The 23,161-nt window shown below is 32.6% G+C and overlaps 2 protein-coding genes across 3 annotated transcripts in view; one reads left to right on the top strand and one right to left on the bottom strand.

Annotated features, from left to right (window-relative positions):
- Positions 1-15,427, bottom strand: part of LOC144967064 (intraflagellar transport protein 172 homolog) — a 36,705-nt gene extending 21,278 nt beyond the window's left edge. Inside the window, exons 1-24 of one of the 2 annotated variants that reach the window (XM_078903872.1) lie at positions 15,242-15,427; positions 13,730-13,873; positions 13,197-13,309; positions 12,480-12,585; positions 11,917-11,996; positions 11,435-11,522; positions 10,717-10,931; positions 9,238-9,361; positions 8,884-8,979; positions 8,316-8,528; positions 7,896-7,999; positions 7,578-7,663; positions 7,055-7,119; positions 6,539-6,586; positions 6,333-6,398; positions 5,456-5,557; positions 4,897-5,033; positions 3,952-4,059; positions 3,623-3,707; positions 3,368-3,460; positions 1,888-1,965; positions 1,397-1,477; positions 816-911; positions 213-284 (exon numbers count right to left, since the gene is read on the bottom strand). In XM_078903872.1, the coding sequence (XP_078759998.1) occupies positions 213-284; positions 816-911; positions 1,397-1,477; positions 1,888-1,965; positions 3,368-3,460; positions 3,623-3,707; positions 3,952-4,059; positions 4,897-5,033; positions 5,456-5,557; positions 6,333-6,398; positions 6,539-6,586; positions 7,055-7,119; positions 7,578-7,663; positions 7,896-7,999; positions 8,316-8,528; positions 8,884-8,979; positions 9,238-9,361; positions 10,717-10,931; positions 11,435-11,522; positions 11,917-11,996; positions 12,480-12,585; positions 13,197-13,309; positions 13,730-13,873; positions 15,242-15,280 (2,439 nt within the window). In that variant the 5' untranslated portion in view covers positions 15,281-15,427. The remainder of the gene's footprint in view (positions 1-212; positions 285-815; positions 912-1,396; positions 1,478-1,887; positions 1,966-3,367; positions 3,461-3,622; positions 3,708-3,951; positions 4,060-4,896; positions 5,034-5,455; positions 5,558-6,332; positions 6,399-6,538; positions 6,587-7,054; positions 7,120-7,577; positions 7,664-7,895; positions 8,000-8,315; positions 8,529-8,883; positions 8,980-9,237; positions 9,362-10,716; positions 10,932-11,434; positions 11,523-11,916; positions 11,997-12,479; positions 12,586-13,196; positions 13,310-13,729; positions 13,874-15,241) is intronic. The other variant, XM_078903880.1, reaches the window with a different exon arrangement.
- Positions 15,428-16,064: 637 nt separating this feature from the next.
- LOC144963263 (uncharacterized) lies at positions 16,065-22,085 on the top strand. The gene is made up of 4 exons (XM_078897136.1): positions 16,065-16,320; positions 19,074-19,274; positions 20,291-20,428; positions 21,328-22,085. The coding sequence occupies exons 1-4, from the start codon at positions 16,255-16,257 to the stop codon at positions 21,463-21,465; spliced, it is 543 nt and encodes a 180-aa protein (XP_078753262.1). The 5' UTR covers positions 16,065-16,254; the 3' UTR covers positions 21,466-22,085.
- The last annotated feature ends 1,076 nt before the right edge of the window (positions 22,086-23,161 follow it).

The following is a 23,161-nucleotide window of genomic DNA, read 5'->3' as shown; positions in this document are numbered from 1 at the left end:
TTACAATATTTAGAATTAGGTCAATAAAATGATGAAAATTTTGAATTACACAAAGCGAAACAAGAAAAAAAAAGATCCAAATCCAATTAATTTAAATAATTTCAATTTATATCAAATTCTAAAAAGCATAATCCAATTTTATATTTCAGTAAAGATACCTTAACGAACAAAGATCATATAAGAAATACGAATCAACAAATAATTTTACATACTCTGTCATACAATTCAGCTTTGATAAGAGCAGCAGCAATCCTGGAGATGAGTTCAGAGTTTGTCATCAGTTCCTACAAAGATGTTAATAAAAACAAAAAAAATTACGGGTGAAATACATGGGGACAAAGTTGAACATAATACGATGTCTCATTTTATAAATGTCATAATAAACTTTCAATGAATGTTATAGTTATATAGTTTCAGGTTATTCACAAGAGGCAGTAACGATTTATGACAAGATATTGCATTTTAAATTAATTGTTTACATACATTCTTTCAGAAAAGTATGTATGGTAAATAAATTCAATGAGGTGACAAAACATCTTACCTCAATACTAACTTTATTTTGAATACGATCAAACAACTATAGTTGTTTTTTACTCATTCATTTCATTGAATTTATTACTCATTCAATTCTTACTATCTTATTATTTTTCCTTTATACTTTTTGATGATTAATTGACAAATTCACTCAAACCATCTCCATTCACATTTACTTTGTTTTCAATTATTTTTTTTTCTGCAAGCAATTGCACTCTACATCCATTCTAGGGTAACTATACGTAATAAACAAATTACTTTGTACAGACATCAAAGCTTACCTCTCGACTTGCAGCTAATCTCGCAGCTCTGGCTGGTAAACCAGCTTTCATGTACAAATTGATGGCTGCCATGTAGTCTTGTTCTCGTTCTTTCAACTGTAAACATTCCAAGGCATTCACAGCAATAAAGGAATCATAATGAGTTTTTTAAAAGTTTAAAATCAACTAAATCTAAAATGTTGTCTTAAAATATAATTGACGTCCCTTTCTAACTACAGCTAAAATCTCTTCAGTTCTTTTCTCCTTACTCAAGTTATTGAAACAATTTAACAAATTTAAGAAAATGAAAATAAAATCATTGATAACCTAGGTTTCTCCATAAGATTGATAGGCATTAACTTCAACCATTCACCTCAAAAGTACACTTAAAACTTTCAGTATTGATCTCTGGCTCCATCAACATTTTTTTATTTCTGACCCACCTGTCCACTCAGCTGTGGTAAAAAGTACTTTGTATTGGACTAGTATTCAATCCAAGCAATTTTTACTGTTCAACTACACACTGTAAAAAAAAAAAACAAATTAAACAGATCCCATGTGTCTTTTGGTTCAAAGGGACGACAATATTTTAACCTCCTCACCTCTCCAGCAGCCTCCTCCTGCCCGGTCTCCAGTAACCATTGGTTGTAATTCTTTTTTAAAGTCTCCAGCTCAGGGTGACTCTAAAAGCAGATGGATGAAAAAGAATTTTGTACGATTTTTCTAAAAGCAGAGTAAAGATCATTTTTATTATTGTTTTAAATTTCAGGCCATCATTACAAACATCTTTGTAATACAAAACTTATAAATATTAAAGTGAAATTCATTCATACTTTTTACCTTTCCACTGATTGTTTATTTGCATTGTAAGGATACAATTATATTATTACCTACTTTGTTTCATTTACTGAATTGAACTTTTGTTTTGAACAAAGCAATTCCTGATATAAACTTTTAATGAGTTAAATGAAAATTCTACCCTGAAATTTATCTAGCTTTATTATAATCGCATCAAAACATAGGGTTAAAAAAAAAGTAAAATGCGATATTAATAAGAGATCTATAGATAACATTTTTTGAAAACAATAATCACCTTTGCCTCAGCGACTTCAATGGCATCGTCCCATAAATGCATTTCCTGATACATTTCAATGGCTTCATTCACGTGATTCTGTGGAATTATGATGTTATGACGAAAAGATGTAAAGTATGTAACCTAGAACTTAGCTCATAATGACATGGGCCGTTTGGGTCTAATTAATAGGAAAATCCTTTTAAAAAATCGATTTTGAGATTTGATGGAAAACAATATTTTATTACCTTAGAAATAATGTTATCGAAATGCAACTCCTCAAAAACATATTTTAAAGGTACGAAAAACAAGGTAGAAAAGGGTATAAGTGGTCAGAAAAGTGTGAAAAAAGGGAAAATTATTTTGTCTTTTTCTCAAAATGTCATTTTTCTAGGGGTATGGGAGACTGTGTCAAATATTTCTCAGAATCTATTCCATGAAATTGTCTAAAAATTTGCAGTTATCACCACAGAGAAATCTTTTTGATAAGGTATGTGTATTTTGACTTATAATCCAAATTATACTTTTTCTAATATCAATTTGTCAGTAAATTTGAATTCGCAACCTTTTACAACTTTGTAATGTTCTAATACAAATCCTTTAAGCAAAACCTGTAAAATCTCTCTAAGGTGACATAAAATGTTACAATGTTGATAAGAGGGAAGAAGATGGAGGTTATTCCTCCATTAGATTTTGTGGAAAATTCGCCACAAGATTGAAATACTTCTTGATGCCAGACCCCCAAATTAGGACACGAAACAGGTATCAAAAACAGATAATATAATTTTTTCACCAAAACTGTTGTTTTTATCCTATAATTACAATACAAAATTGATCAAAATCGCCCAATATAGATAAGTAATTCTTTTTTATAGAAAAGACCCAAACTGCTCCTTAAAGAAATCAGTACGTTTTTCATTGATATTTTAGTGATGAAACTATCTACATATCCACAAATTGTACCACAAATATTTGGAACAAAAAATAAATATCACAGGTTCTTGAAATTAAAATACACATAACGGGGATTTTAAAGGCTGTGACAATGTTGAAGTCAGTGTCAGCTTCAGTTCAATGAATTAAGAAAAAGACTTTAAATGATCTGTCTTCCATTTCGTAAGTCTATCAGCCAAGAGATTTATAATAGAATCTGATATTAACTGTGAGATGATTAAAATTTGGATAAAATGTAACGTTTAACTAAATTTCACTGAGGGGGTCCCGTTAGCTCAGTTGTTAGAGCACTCGCTTCACAAGAAAAGGGACCGACAGTGATCCCAGCAGTGATTGGGTAGCTGGCTCTGATAGATCTGATGGAAAGTACTTTGCGATAGACTAGCGTCCTATCCAAAGGGTAGCAAGCAATTGCTATTGTCCATTTCACGCTATAGAAACCGGGATAAACTCCGGCTCCATGGGTCTATGGCTCTGAATGAAGAAAATTTCAGTGAAGAAGAAATATTCAAATCAAGTTGCGGGGAGAATTGCTATTGACACTCACCCCTTCAAGGTAAATGTACTCGGCCTCCTTAAAATTCTTGTCAGAAATAGCCAACCGGGCTCTCACTTTGTAGTGCTGAAAACCATCACCACCCTGGGTACAAAAATTAAATAGGCATTTATTATAATGGATATTATAGATCAGGGTCACACAGCATTATAATAAATGCTAAATGCTATAATAAATAAATTATAAAAGATATGATTGATCAAATATGTATGTTTATATCTTTTATTTAATCTACGGAATACTTACTGTCTGTCTTGCTACTTCCTCTGCAATAGCCACAGTTTCTTTCAAATATCTTGCTTTGGCAATATTTCCAAGGGCAGAGTAGCAGCTACAAAGAAAAAAAAAAAGTTGAAAAGTTACATGGAACATAGATTAAAACATCTTTTGTTTTCTATCTTCTTTGATACCAAGAGCATTTTTTAACGTTAAGTGCTCTAGGGGTGTAATTAATATTAATTCATTTATCAATTAAAATTTTTTAAAATAAATAAATAAAAAACTATATAGGTTGTGAGGAAAACAGGAAAACATTGAAGCATTGAATACTTTTACAATTATTGCCAAAAACTTACCGTTCTGCAATATGTAGTTGTTTCTCTTCCAAAGCCATTTTACTCAGAGATTTCCACATGGCTTCTGTCTCTGATGACATCTCCAGAGTTTCGAGGAAAGCAACAGCCCTGAATGTAAAATTATAAAGTAAACAATATTTTATAATAAGACCTTTTATATGGTGCAAAATCCACAAAACTTGCTAAAAGCACTTTACAAAGAGTCCCCAGCCAACAGCAACACGTAAGATGTTAGATGAGACATAGATGTTAGTTGAGGCTTGACAGGTGATGTTACAATTTTTTTTCGAAAAAGACAAATCTGATACTGGCCAGGTACTCAATTTACACCTGTGTACTGTCAGAGAATGTGAGTAAAGAGCCATTTCCAAGGACTCAACTTTGTGTTGCCCAGAGCGGGACACAAGTAAAATGACCTTTTAAAATACAAACAACATAATAAAGAATAATAGACGTATATATCAGAGGGGGTTGGGGTGTAAGAAAGAGAGAAAATTTTATTCTTTCTCTTCAGCTAATGAGAGTGACTCAGCTGTTGATGGAGCATAAAAACGAGTAGAGGAAATGAAATACGTGAGTAGAGCTACATAAGTGTTTTTCCACTCTTTAAATTTCATAGCATCAACCACAAAAGTGAACCAACAGATAATGAAAATTCATCAAAATTCCAACGTTTTTCTAGCGTCCCTATTTGATAGTTTTATTCTTTGGCTTAAAACTGATTTTGTTAAGAAGGGCATTACTATGGCTGACACATTTAGAATTAAATGAAAAAGAATGAATTATAATGTAAAAAATCAGACCCAATAAAATCAATCAATAAGTAACAGTATGCATGAAATGTGGCAATATTTTCATTTAATGTTATAACATCTTAACTTTCGTCAACTGAATTGAAATAAGTGTTGCTATTAATCTGCATTGAGAATTATGAATAGAACATACCTGCCATAATCACCATCATCAATGGCAGTCCCAAACTCAATCAACCCTTCATCTAGTGTGTATGCCACTGTATTCACACCTTCATTTACCAGCACATCTGTCTTGCCATCCTTACGCTCTAGATCAATTATGTCTCCCTAAGAAGGCAGAATGAAAAGAAATTATTCAGTGGGTCACATAATCATTTCAGAGCTCCTGCTAATTCAAGTGGTCGAGCACTTGCTTCATGCACAAAAAGACTGATATTTTTAGTGATTTTTTTCTGACACCTCTGTCCATTCTTGTAATCATTAGGTCACTGGTTTTGTTAGATCTGGCAGGAAGCACTTTATGATTGATTATTACCAATCCAAAGGGTAACCAGCAATTTTTTCCTATCTAATGGTATAGAAACCCAGTATCAACTTCGGCTCCATGGGCCTAACGGCTCTGAAGGATCTAAACCTTGCATTCCAAAAAGGTTTTATCAACAATCAAATATTACAAGAAAGCAGCCGAAGGATAAGGGGAGAAGAGAGATTAATCTGTCAACAAAGACCCAATGGGGGATGATATTTACCTTAATGGGCACCATTGTAACTCTCTCAGGTGATTCAATGTTGTACCACACACACAAATTGCCTCTATTTTGAGCCACAACAACATCGCTGCCTGGTACCCACTAGAAAAAAAAAGAGTATCTTATGAGCTTAAACAACACTACTCATAAATAAATGTTTTAAAATATTATCCTCCTAACCGAAAATGTTGTTTTTTAAATGATTCAGATTCACAAAAATCAAAATATAAAACTTGAATTTAAAACGTCTTAAGGAAGTGAAAAATGTAAAAATAGATCATACGATTGCCCCTGGTGCACATAATTGCAGGTCTGATAGCTGAATGCAATTATGGGCTTGTTTTTACATTGTTGTAATGGACAATATTTTGCGTTGCTTTGAGAGTGTTTCAAGTACAACAAAAAGACCATAACAATTAGGGTTATCAGCAAATAAGTACACATCGGATTGTCCGCATTTCATGGATTTTACTCTCCTCTATATTAGATCCACCGTGTCAATCTGATATTATGCATAAATGAACTGAATGAATAAAATTAAGTGTGATCTTTGAATGATCTTTTTTGTGTTCAAAAAGCAAAACTCCTTAATCTCAATGAAGGCATTTGATTTTAAGCGTCAATTAGGCTCCAACATAATACAACTTTAAGACTAATTATCACATGCATTGCATCATGCAACCACATCACAGCTGGTGATCATGAAAATTAATTTTTATTTTTGATTTCTTTACAATCAAAAAAGTTAATGCGGCTCTGTAGCTAGTAAACATCACTTTTTAAAAATACAATTTGACAGAGAAATAAGAATGAGGGAACAAATTTTCTTTAGAATAAACTCTCTATATATAACATTTTATAGGAATTATAGTCCTACCTGAACATAAGAGCAATAATTCAGAATGCTGCTCTTTTGTTGGCTTTCTATGTCATACAAATGAAGCTGAAAAATATAAATGGTTAAAACAATTATTCATTTTATAAGAAGAGTGTTTCAATGGTAAATAATGTTGCTAATGATAAGTTCAATCATGTCTAACTAAGCAATTAAGTCTAAATATCATTATTAATTTACATAATTACCTTCAGTTTGTTGTCCCTGAAGAGGAGTTTGTGGCCAGTTTCGTTCAGCTGTAAAGCAAAGAAATTTTTTGATCAAAAACAAAAACAAAACACAGACAACTTCTATAATCAATTGATATCCAAATTGCATTTTTCTGATATGCAAAGTTTATATGTTGCTGCCAGAGAACTAAAATATGCAACATGGCAACATGCAAGAAACATCTGTGAGATCTGGATGATCCTGAAAGAATTTTTAAATTAATTTATATTTTTGTTTAGTTGTCTTTGTAAATTTGCTGTATACGAGCCACTCCACTCCACATAATAAAAGTCAAAATGATATAGGGAGCCACTATTTTAGAAATAAAGAAAATATTGAATATGCATTCAAAGTTTTTCTTTTCTTATATTCTGAGTGATTCATCCAAACCAATTATCAATAAGCATTTAAAAAAAAATTATAGTATTTTCTGACGGGGCAGTCTATGGTTATTTTTTAAAGCTCATAAAACTGGAATAGAATAATACTATTACCTCAAGCCAGTCAATTCTTGAGTCATGGCTAACCTGAGCTTTATTCAGTCCACTCAAAATGTCAACTGGAAAGAAGTGGAGATTATGATGATGAATGATGCGATAAACACAAGCAAACAGGACCTATTGTTAAATATCCAAAGCATTATTTATATGAAGCCACATCTCAAGATGAGTACGAATAATGTAGTATGGTGTCCAATCAAAAAGCAAGAGAGAAAGAAAGAAAGAGAGAGAGAGAGGGAGAGAGAGAGAGAGAAGAGAGAGAGAGAGAGGAGAGGAGAGAGAGAGGAGGAGAGAGAGAGAGAGAGAGAGGAGAGAGAGAGAGAGGGGGAGAGAGAGAGAGAGGGAGAGAGAGAGAGAGAGAGAGAGAGAGAGAGAGAGAGAGAGAGAGAGAGAGAGAGAGAGAGAGAGAGGGGAGGAGGTTAGGAGCTAAGGAAAACGACAGCCTGATTTTTAAAATACTGAATTGATTCATTGCTCAATTAAACCTATCAATAGTTATATTTATAATCAAACTTACTGATTGCAACAGTTTTCAAATCAATCAAATAGGCCATCTTTTTGTTGTCTGTCACACCTTTCTGCTTTCTCTCATTCAAACGGACACTGTTGAAAATAATGAGTTTAAAATTCTAATTGTTTTCTTTTTTTTAATGACCAGGACAAAGTAATAATAAATGATCAAATCGCCAATCAGATTGTAGATATCAAATACAAAAAGTATGGCAATGAGGTATTTAAATTTCATTATAAACAAAAGATAAATGTTTTGCCTCCACCAAATTTGAGGGGAAAGAAATAAGTTCTAAATTATGTACATGATATCTGTAATGAGTACCTAATAAGATGAGGGTTCATGAATTCAGTCCGCACACATCCTAGAACTTCATTAGCACCATATTCAATCAACGCCAATTCGCCAGCATTGAAAATCATGCAAACCTAAGTGAAAAGAGATGAAAGACAGATGCCATGGTTGAAAGAAAATAAATAAAATAGAAAATAAAATGCGAATAAAAAACTGGATTAATTTACATTATTGAAAAATATTCATAACAGCTTGTTGACCTCTTTAAATAAGACATTAAAGTAAAACTTATTGTAATTAATAATGGAAAAATAGTGGAATATCTGGCCTACCCAAGAAAGAACAAACAAACAACGATGTCATCTTATTGTTTTGGCCAACTAAAAATATTAAAGAAAGAGTGGACTGCTCTCAATTACTTCAACTTAATTCAACTTTCACAAAACTTACATTCTCATTATCAAAGTAATATTTTTCACTTCCAGATCCTTGCCAAGGAACTTCGCTGAGTCTTGAGGTGAGCATATCACCCAGGAGGAGAGTGTCAGATGTATGGGCCACAAGGAAGCGATCTTTGCCCATAATTCGAACCTCGTCAATCTCATAGCCATAATGGGATTTGAGCATCACCTTGGTGTTGTTGGACAAATTTTTCACAATGGCCTGTTTTTAACCCCCCCCAAAAAAAAGAAGCGTTGATATATTAACTGATAGCAACCAATAGCACTGAGTGATTTTTCAAAATACGAAAATTGAGGATAATATAATTATAATAAATCATTTATTTATTTATTACTACTTATTTCATTTTATTAATATCATCAAAGACATTGAGTTATCAAAATCAATCTTAAATCAATTCAACAAAATGCACTAGTGATGATTTTAATAAAATTTGAAATCTTAAGATAATTCCTCATAGTATTTATCATAGCACCTCAAATCACTTATTATAACACAACAGAATAAACAACAACAACAACATCCATATAAAGAAATGAATCATGGCAAAACTGACCTGGCTCACTCCTACATGTGTGATTTCAAACTTGTTTTTGTACAAAGTTCTTTTCAAGCAGCAGTCGAACAATTCTAAGCCTCCACATAATGTACCCTGAAAACAGAGAGGGAAATAACTATTTTAACAAAAAATATCCGAGCCCATGTTAGATAAGTAAATCTTTTGTATTGTAAATAACTTAAATTCAAAAGTTTCAGACATTCCTTCTCTTTAACAAGTAACCCAATGCATGAAGTCCTCTTAAAATGTAAGTAAACTCCTCACAATTTGGCTGGTGTTCTCTAATTGTACAATAAATTTTGTTTATAAATATTATTGCTCCATGTTCTTTAAGCTTCCAACAGGACTTACTGCAACAACCCGTGATCCATCTTTTTTCCAAGACAAAGCTGTGATTGTGTAAAGATTGTGAATTTCTTTCAGTTTTGGTTCTTCCCACATCTGACGACGAGGACTCCAATTCAAAACTCTCAATCTGTAGAACAAAATAAACCATTACTTAACAAAATATGAAAAAATTTCCATTTATAAAAACGCCATATGATTCAACAATTACTAAAGTTATTAAGAATACTCATAATCATGAAAACGATTTAAATTCTCAGACCTCCATCATCGTCACCTAGTGTCATGATGAAATTATCAAACTCCAGATAATCTACTTGATGATAAACCAGACCTGCCACTTCACGAAAAAGGAAATCAGTATGACATTGTAAAAAAATCAGTATCTGGGGAAAAAAATCAGTATGAGACGTAAAATTATCCAATTATCCCCCCCCCCCTTATTTTTCCCCAACACCCAAAATGGCACGCACAACGCCAATCTGGCAATCAGACTACTAACTTATTTAAAGATGGTGGCACTTGGTAACGAGTCAGAAGCCAGGGACCGCGGTGGTTTACCAGTACAGCTCGCTGTCGCTTCACAAAGGAAATGAAAACTAAATAACGCGCCGTGTGTGTTTTCTATCTGTGTGAGGGCATCACAAAGAGGCTCGCTACGTCATGTGATCTATCGAGGTATCGCGGGACGGGTCAAAGTTCACGAGACTTGAAAATTTTAACGTGCAACGTAAAGCACAAAGTAAACGTAAAAGAGAGGGGTGGAGGGCTGCGGGCCCTTGGTCACTTGGTGAAATCGGTACGATCGGCAAGTAAATCGGGAAATCGGTAAATACGAAAAAAAGGTCTTGCAAATCGGTATGATACCGATTAATCGGTATGAACGGCAGGTCTGTGATAAACCATCTTTCTCTTTTGTATACTTTTTATTTTTAAAGTCGCTTTCATCATTGCAGACCAAAATGAGAAAGGTTATTACTTAGGGGAAAAAAAGATGTCAAAAACACCTGTAAAATCCAGATCCTGTGGAAATATCTCTCTCCCTTTAATCAAGTCAGCAAGGTTATCATATTTTTACATAATCTTACTTATCTAAGCAGTTAATAAATCACCTTTGTTTCTGTACTGTAAACTACAATATATTGTTTATTATTGCAAAAAATAAAGCATGCATGAACACAAACAGATTAGGAGGTAAATAAAACCAAACAAATAAATTATCATTCAAATAGTGCATTACCACTTGACATGACGCCCCTGACCAACATGTAGGACAAAACATGATACCTGTAAGGCAATATTACAATTTTTGACGACAAAAACAATGCTGTTGAATTCAGGTACTCATTTTACACCCGAGTACAGTGAGAGAATATGAGTAAAGAACCTTTTTTACTCAACAGTATGGGACTCAGACCTGGAATATACTGATCTGAAAACGAGTGTCCTAAAAGCTGCACAATAATCAAAGCTGCAAACACTTACTTATCAAAGCTTCCTACAACAACATTCTGTCCACTGGGTGAACATACAGCTACAGTAAATTCATGCTCATTATCTTCACGACTGTAGTCAAAATGCTGGAAGCTTCGCCCATCTCGTCCATAGGCAATTATTCGCTTGTCACAACCAGCAGCAACAATGGCATTTTGAGAGAATGCTAATGCGTAAGGGGGAGATGGGTGTGTAGCAACTTTCCCCTAAAATCAAACATTAAAATACATGAGTCATTTTGTTTGGAATATTAAAAAAAAATAGAAGAAATTGTAAGATAAAAATCTGAACCACATCAATCATAAAATGTGTTCAATATTTAAGGAACAAATTGCCTTTAGAGTGCAAGGAATCATGATTCTCAACAAGAAGCTGAAGGGAAAAGAGGTAAAATACATGATATTTTCTTCACTCTCTTAGTCTAATTCATGTTGTAAATTTCTAAAATGGATCTTTAAAGTAACTATGCTATATGGGCGAATGCAACTGTTCGAGTAAATGGACTTATGCATTACAAAACCAGGATATAAAATGACAAGTAGCACTGAACGATCTGTAAATCAATATTCTAATTTCTTTAACTCCTGAGTTTAAATTACATCATGTATACTCTTAATTATAAGTAAAAGTTATTTATTTACAATTAAACCTCTTCCTTACTTTGCTCTTATATCGATTGAACGTAGACCATGTTACTCTTTCAACCTACCTGAGAATCACCAGAGCCTTCATCATCAAAGAAATATCGAATAATTGCTCCATCAGCATGTCCAGATAAAATCCCCTTTCCTGATGGACTGTGAATTCATAATGCATGCATTTAAAGGAAAACAAATAACAAACTAGCTTTTAAGATGTTTTATAGACTCTTAATCATCACACTCACATCAATAGTTTCACATATTCGCATATATGCACACACACACACACACACACACACACATATTTATATATATATATATATATATATATATATATATATATATATATATATATATATGTATTTATATATATCCAAGTATAAATACAGCAATGACTACTGGCTCTGATTGATCCTTCCATCATATTATATATTAATCTTCTTTTCCAAGTACAACTTTAGCTCCTGTGATGTTTATGCTATGTCATCATGGTCCATTAACTGAAAATATGAACCAAACGAATCAGTATTAAAATAAGTTTAAAACTTACTTGGCGGCAAGGGAGACAACATAAGATTCTGTTGCATAAACTGTAGCAGATTTATTGGTCCTTGTGTTGGCAGAACGAACCTTTGTGTGTGTGTGTGTGTGTGGAGGGGGGGGGGGGGGGATAAGGGAGGGGGGAAGCAAAACGAGATCAATTTTTAATATCATACAAATGGATCACATTAACCTACAAAGATCTGTTGGAAAACAAGTAATGAACACTATTATTTATTTTTTTAAAAACCAAAAAAAAACCAAAAAAAATACAGTCCATTTACATCACTATCTTTAATCTATAAAAAAACCCAACAAAAATCAAAATGTATTACAGATAAAATGATTTTTGACAGACAGTTCAGAAGCAAAACGAGATCAGTTTTTAATATCATACAAATGGATCATATTGACTTACAAAAATCTGCTGGAAAACAAGTAATGCTATCAAACAATAAACAGTTCATTTACACCAATTTCTTTAATTTAAAACAAAACAACAAAAAGACAAAATATATTACGATAAAATTATATTTGACAGACAGTTCATAACCTATAACTTTGATAACATACCTTTCCATCTGCTAGTCCGTAGATGATCGGTTGATCAGGAGGCCAAATCAGGCAGGTGACAGCACTCTGTTGTACAAACTTATTGCAAATCACCTTCTTTTCTCCCCTATTTTAAGCACATATACGAATTATGTAATACTCCATGAGAAACAAGTATTATGTCAATTTAATTACAGTTTAAATGTTCTTTTTTTAAAAATTGCTTTTATATAGCGCAATATCCAGTAAACGTGCTCAAAGTGCTTTACAAGGGGTCCTGATGACACCTGTGAGGTGATATTACAATTTTTTCCGACAGAGACAACACTGTTAACAGTCAGGTATTACACTGTTATACAGTATGTCAAGTTTTCCACACCCACAATGCGCTTTAAAATGTATTTTAAAAATTTATTTATTCCCTCAAACAGACATATAAAAAGTTTCATTCCATTCAGTTTTGCAAGATGCATATGACATCTTTATCTTGTATCACAGCCTATTGGGTTAGATTAGCTTGAGATATAAACTAGACATAATTAATCATCAAATTCATCATCATCATCAACATCATCATTATTGTTATTATTACTATTATTGTCATTGTTACTCTTATAGTTAGAAGTAGTCTTTTTGTTTTAAGTATTTAAGGCAAAACAATTTTCAAAATCTAACTTAACAGCCAAAGTACATTAACAAAACATTTTACTCCCCAAATAAAAAAAGAAGCATACTTACCAACCATCTCCAATTTTGTAAACGTAAATGATGTTGTCTGTTTGTCCAACAGCGAGTTTTAATGAATCACTGGAAAAGGCCAGGCCTTTCACTGTATAGCTCTTTTTCCCATACTGTTGAAAAGAAAAAGCTTAATGATTGTTTATCTTTTCAAAGAATAAACAAAAAAATGCAGTGCTCTTTATTAAAAAATACCCTCCATGTAAAGAAATAAAAAGGGAGCTGTATTGGCTAAAACAAATTCAAGTTGTGTATTTTCCAATCCAAATTTCTTGTGCCTTAACTTCAATCACTAACTACAGTTACTGCAGAGTAAAAACCATTTTGTATGTCTTGAATGCATGAAAATTAAATAGTCAAAGATAACGTCATTAAAAAAAAAAACAATATAATACAAAACGGACAAAACATTATTAAAATTAAATTGCATTCAATTCTATAAACTAAATTGATTCAAAAGTACATTTACTGCAGATACCTGGCTTTTTTGTATGAGCTAAAAAAATAAGAACAAAAAAAAAGAAAATACGTACCTTCGAATCGGCAGGTTTCAAAGAGAATTTGTCTCTTTTTTCCCCTTGCTCATCAAAGAGAAGGACAACCCTGTCTGATGTACATACTGCCAATTTCTGATTATTCAATGAATGAGCAACGGCACATATTTTTGCAGCACCATCCTGTGTGGAAAATAAAAAATTTAAACAATTCTTAAAATCTACACTTGTTCAACAGAGAGAGTCACGTGAGATCAAATGTCCATTTTATACAGCACACATCACCAATTTGATATATAGTTTGTGGAAGTAATACAAGAAGGCACATCACTATTTATTAACAGTAATTAATTCACACCTGAGTTAATTGGGGAAAAGCAAGTGTGGTGATTTGCTGAAAACCACAATGTGGAGGCCCAAACGAGAGTAGGAAGCCTGCATTGATTTGACCACTGATACTTTTATTGATGAAAAATTACATAACATTAATCATTGTGTTTTGAATTATATAAGCTTTCAATAAGTGAAACAGAGTGCTTAGTACAGAGAGAAAATGATAAACAGAAAGGAAAGAAGGAGTAGGATCCAACAAAGGGCTGATGCATGGATGCTTAGGAGGGCATAAAATGAGATCAAAGAGATGAAGGCGCTGGAACTTAGATTCCAATGAACCATGCTTACAAAGAACAAAGAACTGTTTAAATTGACCGAGCTAGTTTGGTGAGTCCGAGATGTACTGTATAATGTAAAGCTCCACACAGTGCACCGAATATAGTATAGGCACTCTGTAAATCAATGATAACATATCAAATAAAATATTACATACAACAAATATTTAGCTTCCAAACGGGTAGGTGGTGCTAGATAGACATGAATACAAGAATGGTAGAGGGATTTCTAGATAAGGTTGTATGGTACTATACTATGCAGCATGCATTTTAAATAAGTCACCTGATCGTCAAGCAAGATAAAAAATAAGTAAACTAACATCAGATATTGATTCCTGAATAAATTCATGTCAACATAATGTCTGAATAAGGTCATGTATTGTGTAAATATAATGTCTAAGGAATCTTTGTCGTTTTCATCATTTTCATTGAGAAATGAAACAAATAACTAAGTCTTGTTCTTTATATAGGATATTTTAAAAAATATATATGAATATGAAACTGATAACAATATAGTGCTTATATTCTCTGCTAAATTTACATTTCATACTTTATACTTCTACTCTTCTAGTCTACTGTCTTACTGTCTACTTGTGAGAGGAGCAACAGCAGTGTAGAAAATGAAGATGATAAATTCAAATTTCGATTAAGATGAATCTCATCAGAGAGAAAACTGTAAAATACGTGGCTGTCACATCTCAGTAACTGATTGGCTAAACCCATGATCTATTGGGGTGGCATTTGATATTGAAATACATTCCTATTCCTCGATAGATAGTTTCATTCAGACTCACTCAGACTCAAACATCAGTGGCTCTAATTTCTAACTTAACGAATTTTTTTTCCTTCGCTGTTGAATTACAAGAGAAATGGACATAATTACCATTGGTGGGAGTAAAGTTTTCATATGTTTGAGCTGCATATTTTAACTGTTTAAGTCCGTGAATAGACGGACTATCACAATAAGAAATTGTATCTGAAGTGGTTTCTGCACCAGGTCTTGACGTTTTTTCGTTCACATAGACGCGCATTTGAAGGAATGTTAGCAACCCGATGAAATCAGTACACTGTTAGTTTCGCTTTTATCTAATTAATTTGCAATATATTTTCAAAATTATTCTGAAATCCGAAAATATATTTTTTTGAAAGAGAAAAAATATGATCCGTGTTTTATTTCTTTAACAAGCAATAAATTCCAAACTAAAAAATAAATGTCATCTTATAAATCAATATATCATTTATATATCGATTTTAGTGTAATGAAATAAACTGTTTATTCTTAAATTTTTAATTCAACAAAAAAAAAAAAGTTTTTACCATCAAACAAAAAATTAAAATTAAAAAGATACAGTCAATATCTTTTAACATGATTTTTAAAAATCAAAAACAGAATAAGAACAAAATGAATATTAATCGGAATCGATAGAAGGTGAAAATATCGTTTCAAGTCTTTTTTTTTTTATTTTGCCAATTTAAAAGTCAGAAATTAAAAAAAAAAATCGTGCACTAAAATGTATCCTTTGATTCATTAAATAAATTGTTATGGGAGATTCCAATTAGTGACGAAATTTTGAATGGAACCACTCCTATCCTATTGTATAATTTTATAATTGCTATCTTTTTGTTTTCTTTTTTTTTCCAATCCCGTGGCTTAAACAGTTTGGCTTATTTCAGTCAAAATTTCGTCAATGGCAACATCCGGTTTATTTCAGCAGCCCTAGCAGTGTATACAATACTGAAACGATCATTCTGTGTTCATGTTTTATTTGTTTTAGTAAAATTTAAGCACATTTGATGTTGTATTTGGTATATCAGATTCACAAGACTTACATTATAAGTATAATATATTTTTGAATCTCTCGTTTATATTCCAGTTTTTAGAGCATCGTCATTAACATGGCTCTTATTGACAAAGCAAGATTGATGATGAACGCTGAAAATTCGCTACGGGTAACTCAACTGGTAAGCGGATTTAATAATAAACAACACCACATATTTATTAAGATAATATTTAAAAGTGTCTCACAAAACACGGAGTGACAATGCATGCAGCTATGCAAAAAAACATTATCACATGCAATTTTGCAACAGCAGTGTTTGAGTTTGAACAATGCTCGTACTCTGATTAAGTGAACATGAGTATGAAGCAATAGGTTGTTACAACTGAGGGAATGGGTTACTGTTGAAGGTGAGCATTGTTTGTGGCATATCGGACTCCAGAGTCTGAATATTCTCCCTTGGCTATACGGACTCAAACTCCAATGTGCGTGCCATAAGTATCTTGAACTTGAATGTGTGTGCGCAAACACACAGAAGGGAGACAGTATTTAGGCAGTAGGCAAAGGGTGGAACTGCGGAACTGAAAGAAAGCAAAAGAATAGTTCAGAAGGAATTCTGTTTTCGGATTGTCTACGTACACGGTAACTGTAGGCAGTTTGGTGAGCAGCATCAGAGGGAGTCAAATTGTGACCCAACTCGCCCAAGAAAGTTATGACTTGAAATGCCGTTCGCTTTTACTAACAGCTCTAGGGGGGTTCAATTAAAGATACATAACTTCGTTATAAAGAGGAATATTGCAGATATTTTGTTATCATTAATTTCGTTACTAACCGGGCACCTAGCCTCAGGATCTACATATCATACACGGTAATATTTATACACGGTAACCTTGAATCTCGCCTTTAATGGGTTGAATTGTATTGTTTGATTTTTTTAAATAACTCTCACACACACACACACACACACACACATACAGAGAGAGATCCATCCATTGCTTGTATTGTAGTGGCAAACCAGTTACTGTGTACGTAGATCCTGAGACTAGATGCCCGGTTACCGTGTACGTAGACACTGCCTTCTGTTTTATCCATATCAGACTGACACAGCTGATATCCTTACTTCCTCCTGTCGAAGGATTGTTGCTTGTTTAACACTATCAGATTATTATTATTCTGTCCTGATTTTATTTGGACATCGGGTAAAGTTTTTAGAAAAGCTTTTCATTTAGGCCTCAATTACTAATTTCTTATCTGGACTTCCAATTGATCAATGATTTCGTCTTTTTCGTCAAATAAAGCAGGTTTAGACTGCTTGTTGATAGAATATAACATTATTATTTTAATTTGCATCAATTTGTATGTAATTGCCAATAACTAAAATAAATTTAAAATTTCCTGCCTGGGAAGGCTATTCAAATTTGAGTCCAAAGAACTTATTGATTGCATGCGCATTTGAGTTTTGATGTCCAAATAGCCATGGAAAACTATTCAGACTCGAATCTGAATAGCCGCAGCCTTTTTTTTGTATGTTTGAAGCAAAGCCTTTCCTGTGAAATTGACGAATATAGTGCTTTGACTTTGACCCAAGCCCAGGACCTATTCACTGTCACTATCACTATTTGTATGGCTCAGTATCATTCACTATGTATCAAAGAATGGTTTTTTTTTAATGTTTTTTTTTTTTTTTTTTTTACAACAGTTACATCTCTATTATTGCAATTTCGATTTTCCCAAGATTGGATTTATTCACTCTCAAAACATTTTATTATATCATGATGACATGCAATCTTAACCAAGATTAAAATTGAATCTGATTAGAACCTGTTGGAAAAACTTGGGAAACTGGGTTACGATTTTAGCACCACCACCATGTAACTTGTCACAGAGTTTCAATTGTTGCATTCTTTTAACCCTTTGGGTCTTAAGTAGCTCAATGAGGGAAGAACGGATAACACAGCCTTCATTTTAGTTCTTAAATTAATAACTCCAAAAATCTATTCAAAAGAAAAACAAAATCTTTTGATAAATGTGTTGTATTATTTATTGTTAGTAAATAAATGAATTTTGAGAATGGTTCATAAGAAACCCACAAGATTTTTAATGATGTTGAGTTTGATTTGTAAATGTCAACTTTTTAAGATAACTGATTTGTTTCTCATCCTACTGAAATGTGGTCTTGTATGATACTTGGCACCTGACCTGTAGGTCCCAGGTTCTTGTCCTGCTGCGGGTGACTTAAAGTTGGAATCTTTGGTAAAGGATCTTTACTCACATTAATTATCTCATCATTCCCATATATAAAATCAGCACCTGGCCATTCACAGTGTTGTTTCTGTCAACACCCCTCCTCCCAAATATCGACAATGTCATTCTCTCTGGGGAAAAAATTGAATGAGTTTTTTTTATAGTTCTAATAATGTCTACATTCACAAAGCCTTTTCAGCAATCCCCTACTCATTTTCATTTGGAATGCCTAGATTTATTATCGATAGTGCATATTAACACATTACAGATAGATATTATTTTTTAATCAAAAGCATGTGTAAAGATGTTTTTTATCTCTCCTATAAAATTTTGTCAAAATCAGTTACACCCGTTATAGATAATGACATCATCGGTATAATTCACTACCTTGCAGGTGTAAGTCTCGTCCTATGTGTTAATTGTTACTATTGGCTGAGGACCACTTGGAAAATGCTTCAAGCACATTTAATGGACATTGTGTTATATAAACGCTCAAAAGTTTTTTATCTTTTTCTTTTTATTTGTCTGACTTTTTTATTTTCACTATTTAAGAGATAGTTGACTTGTGTAGAGCTATGTTGCATTTTTTATTCGTGTGATTTTTTTTGTTTGGTACGTTTTTGTTTTTTTTCATTTATATCTTTATTGTTTCTTAAAGTAAATTTAATGTTAACTCCACCCGCTCACACACAGTTTTTTGGAGTGATGATTGTGGCATTGACTGCTGGCTGGAACAGTAAAAGTGTGACATATTCAGATTTAAACCATGGAGATTACAACGAAGGAGGGAAAATCTTTTACACCATTCTCATTGGTTTCTTTTCTTTGTTCTACCTGGGAGGAGTCTTGTTCCACACATGTTTACGCTTTCCAAGGAATATATCCCCTCAAGTGGTAGGTATCTGTGTTGATCCTTCTAACATTAACTCATAGAAATTATCTCATCACCTATCAGGTTAACTTTGGAGACATAAGATAAAAGCAAACCCTGCCGTTAAATATTTAAAATTGATGTGACTTTATAATGTTTAATTTTTCCATTTTTTGGGGAGGGGGGAGGATGAAGTAACTGGCTTGAAAAAGTCACAATAATGCCATTGTTTAAGTTTGAAATAATGACTAAACTTTTCATCAATCTATGTATAAGGCTGGTAATAATGATTATTATTAATGGTAATGATGGTAATAATAATAATAATAATAATAATAATAATAATAATAATAATAATAATAATAATAATAAATGATGATAATAATGGTTGTTATTCCTCTTCTTCTTCTCCTCCTCCCCTCCTCCTCCTCCTCCTCCTCCTCCTCCTCCTCCTCCTCCTCCTCCTTTTTCTTCTTCTTCTTCTTCTTCTTCTTCTTCTTCTTCTTCTTCTTCTTCTTATTATCTATTTTATTATTATTATTATTATTATTATTTATTATTATTATTATTATTATTATTATTATTATTATTATTATTTTTCATCTTCTTCTTCTTCTTCTTCTTCTTCTTCTTCTTCTTCTTCTTCTTCTTCTTCTTCTTCTTCTTCTTCGTCTTCTTCTTCTACTTCTTCATCCATTGTAGCATCCATTAAAAAGTGCTATATAATGTTTTACTAACAAACACACATGCACATTCAAAAAGGTTATCAAAAAGTCTGAATTGAAATACTAAGAAGATTTTTCCCTAAAACTAAGAGTGACACAGGCATAGAACTGCACAGTTGAACAGTTCTTGATGAAAAGCACTGATAAAGTTTATTTCTTTCATTAAAAGGGAATCTGATTATCTCAAAACATGACACAGCACACGTTTTAGCAAACGTTTGTTTCATCATTATAGGAGTTTTGAACAAAATACATCAATAGTCACCACTTAGTTGGGTGAAATGGTTCAATGTTAATTGTATGAATTATTTCAGGATATATGTGGGAATGCCATTCTTTTTATCCTGATGTTCATTGCTTCTATATTGATGGGATCAGCACTTTCCAATCTTGGAGACTCCATAGCAGTGAAGGAGGCAGAACTATCCTTTCACGTCTTATCTGCTGCTTTGGTAAGAGTAAGATTGAGTTTGAAACGATTAATTGGTTGTTATGAGAAGAGTAAAACAAGTAAATCATGAAGGAAGTGTTTAACTGGCAGTAAAGAATTAATTCTTTTTATTTTGCAAGATAAAAAAGAAACTCCAGTTCCATGAGCCTAATAGCTCTAAAGGACTGCATAGATATTTGTGTCGTTTTATATATCTTTTATTTGGTTACAGTATTGAAGATTGGCATACTTGTGTTAAGAATATATGAGTATGGAGCATGAGTCATCGCCTTCATCGATTCAGTTAACAAAGCAATGGGGTCTAACCTTAAGGCTTTAATTTCTTTATATTCAATTTCATGACATTCGCAAAACATGTCACAGTTTACTCAAATATTCTGTACACTCCATTTAGGAAGCTGCATTTTTAAAGATTTAAGAATGATTTTTTATAAACTTGTCAGTCTGCTCACAGGTTGCTAAAATAGAGATGGGACTTCTTATTCAACTGTGTAGGAGTACCTCAAAAGAAACAAAGAATGGCTTTGAAAACATTCAACATGAAGGTTTCATTTGCCGAATTAAGAAACCTAAATTGGAGATGTAGCCATCAGATTTGGTTGCTTTGGCTCTAAAGCAAAATTTACCTAACCTTTTCTCAAGTTTCCTGATTTAGTTTTCTACTGTATATCTTAAATTATTTAAAATGGTGGTGAAGAGAAAACTAATCGTACTCACGCGAAGAGTTAAAACATAATATAACCATGACTGAAGAAATACATCACCATAGTTGCTTGTTCCCTAATTCACTCACATGCATGACTAATAATTACAATTATGCCAATGTAGTTGCGAATATTTCAAGCTCAGCATTTCATAACTTAAATTAAGATTTTTGATATTTGTTTTCATTAATTTCAGGTTTTTAGTCTAGCTCTCTCCATCTTGTTTGCTGTCGGGACCCTTTTTGCTTACTGGGAGAATCGTAAAGGAAATAACAGCTATGGATTCCCCAACACAAGGACAATGTCAGACCTTCCAGATGACATACCCACTTGAAATGGTTTTGCAGTACTTCCTCTATCAATGTTTTAAGAATCACTTCATTCTTGAATCAGACTATTAATATCTTGAAGCGACCTATAAGTTTCAAGTTTCTATGCCATATTTTTTCAAATAGCCACTTCAAAGAGTACTATATTGCAGAAATAATGTGAAATAAGTAGCATAAGCTGCAATAAAAAATGAACACAAATAGGTAGATGTTAGATTTGAAGAATCGTCATTACGACATGGAAATATACTGTCTACGTTTAAAAATGCATCTCTGGATTATCTTTTATTTCCCCTGAGTTACAATTGGCCAATCAATTCTTCTCAAACCTTGCTATTGCCACATACCCATCCCAGAACATAGGTGATATTTGATAGTGGCTCAAAATTAACAGAATAACATAAAAGTGGACTGTTTTAAATGGTTAGATAATTTAACTGAGTGTCTTAAAGTTTTATGAAATATTTAAATATAAAATTATGCTTTTAGTGGTGCATTTCTAGATATTCTCAGTATATTACATTTTAACACTTATTCATTAGTAATATCGCATTATATGCGACTCGGTCCATATATTTGTTACTGAGTAAAATAGATTCTTTAAAAATTGTGATCTATACCAAAATAATTCATATCTATCTGAATCAATGGTTATTTGTCAGTTTCAATGCAAATGTTGAAGCTTGAAGTTTGAAGAAATAAATAACAATAATAGAATTGAATAGATAGAAGCTTCAACTGAATTTATGAAAACATGACGTGGACATTTCGGGTTTCTCCTTTGTCACCAAAATGGCCACTATCTGTCTTCATGAATATAATTGAAGCATCTATTCCATTTTATCATTGTTATTTATTCATTATATTCTAATGAATGGTGTTTTTTGTTCATATTGTTCACTGATATAGAGCATTCATGAAAGCTCCAAACAGTTTACATTTGGAAAACAAAAAACAACTAAGAAATATAATAGGCAAATAATTTAAGAAATCAGTAAAAGGAAAAATATTCAGAAGTTTTAACCCTTTTAAGAATGTTTTAGTGTTTCTTGCTAGTCTTACTAAAGCTTATAATTGAGTGCCTGACTTTGTCGATCTGAGTTGCTGAGGGGGAGTTTAGAGATTGCGAATTGAGTCTTGACGTGCACCCATTGGAGGTCTTCAAATATTTATAGAGGGAGGTCAGAAGGCGACAAACTACAGTTAATAGAATGAAAGCAAGGATTCCTTTTTTTCATGTAATAAGAAATTAGTTTATTATTTAATTTTACAGATAATTTAAGCTGTTATTTTATTGGAAAAAATGGATTTGTCCAACCTTATACACTCTCAGTTTAAAATCTGAAAAAAAAGCCAAAATCTTAAGCCTTGTTGTAGACAGATTCTAGACGACGGGTGTTGATAAAAAAATTTGTCAACATTTCTTCTAGCTTTCATAAAACGGATTTAGAGGGGATCCTTCAATTTTATGTAAAATCTAGATCATTATCTGAAACGTAGTCACTGAAGTCAAGTTATGTTCATTAGTTCTTAAAATTGAAGGCAAGAGTAAGTGTTAGTTTAATGTGCATTGCCAGTGACAAAATTCAGGATGGTGGCTTAGGGTGCAGTGTATAAAGTTGAGTGTAAAAGTAAGTGATGATTTAATGTGCATTGCCGGTGACAAAATTCAAGATGGTGGCATAGGGTGCAGTGTATAAA

Source organism: Berghia stephanieae, chromosome 1 (genome assembly GCF_034508935.2).
Source record: "Berghia stephanieae isolate SIO BIC M18660-M18661 chromosome 1, UCSD_Bste_1.3, whole genome shotgun sequence".
Classification (NCBI taxonomy): Eukaryota; Metazoa; Mollusca; class Gastropoda; order Nudibranchia; family Aeolidiidae; genus Berghia; species Berghia stephanieae.
The sequence above is the reverse complement of the archived record's forward strand: the minus strand, read 5'-3'. Positions and strand labels throughout refer to the sequence as shown.

Bases quoted from the DNA above. Each gene is read 5' to 3' on its own strand.
- LOC144963263 (XM_078897136.1), top strand. From the start codon at position 16,255: ATGGCTCTTATTGACAAAGCAAGATTGATGATGAACGCTGAAAATTCG. The intron at 16,321-19,073 runs GTAAGCGGATTT...GCTCACACACAG, and splicing joins CGCTACGGGTAACTCAACTG to TTTTTTGGAGTGATGATTGT. The intron at 19,275-20,290 runs GTAGGTATCTGT...GAATTATTTCAG, and splicing joins GGAATATATCCCCTCAAGTG to GATATATGTGGGAATGCCAT.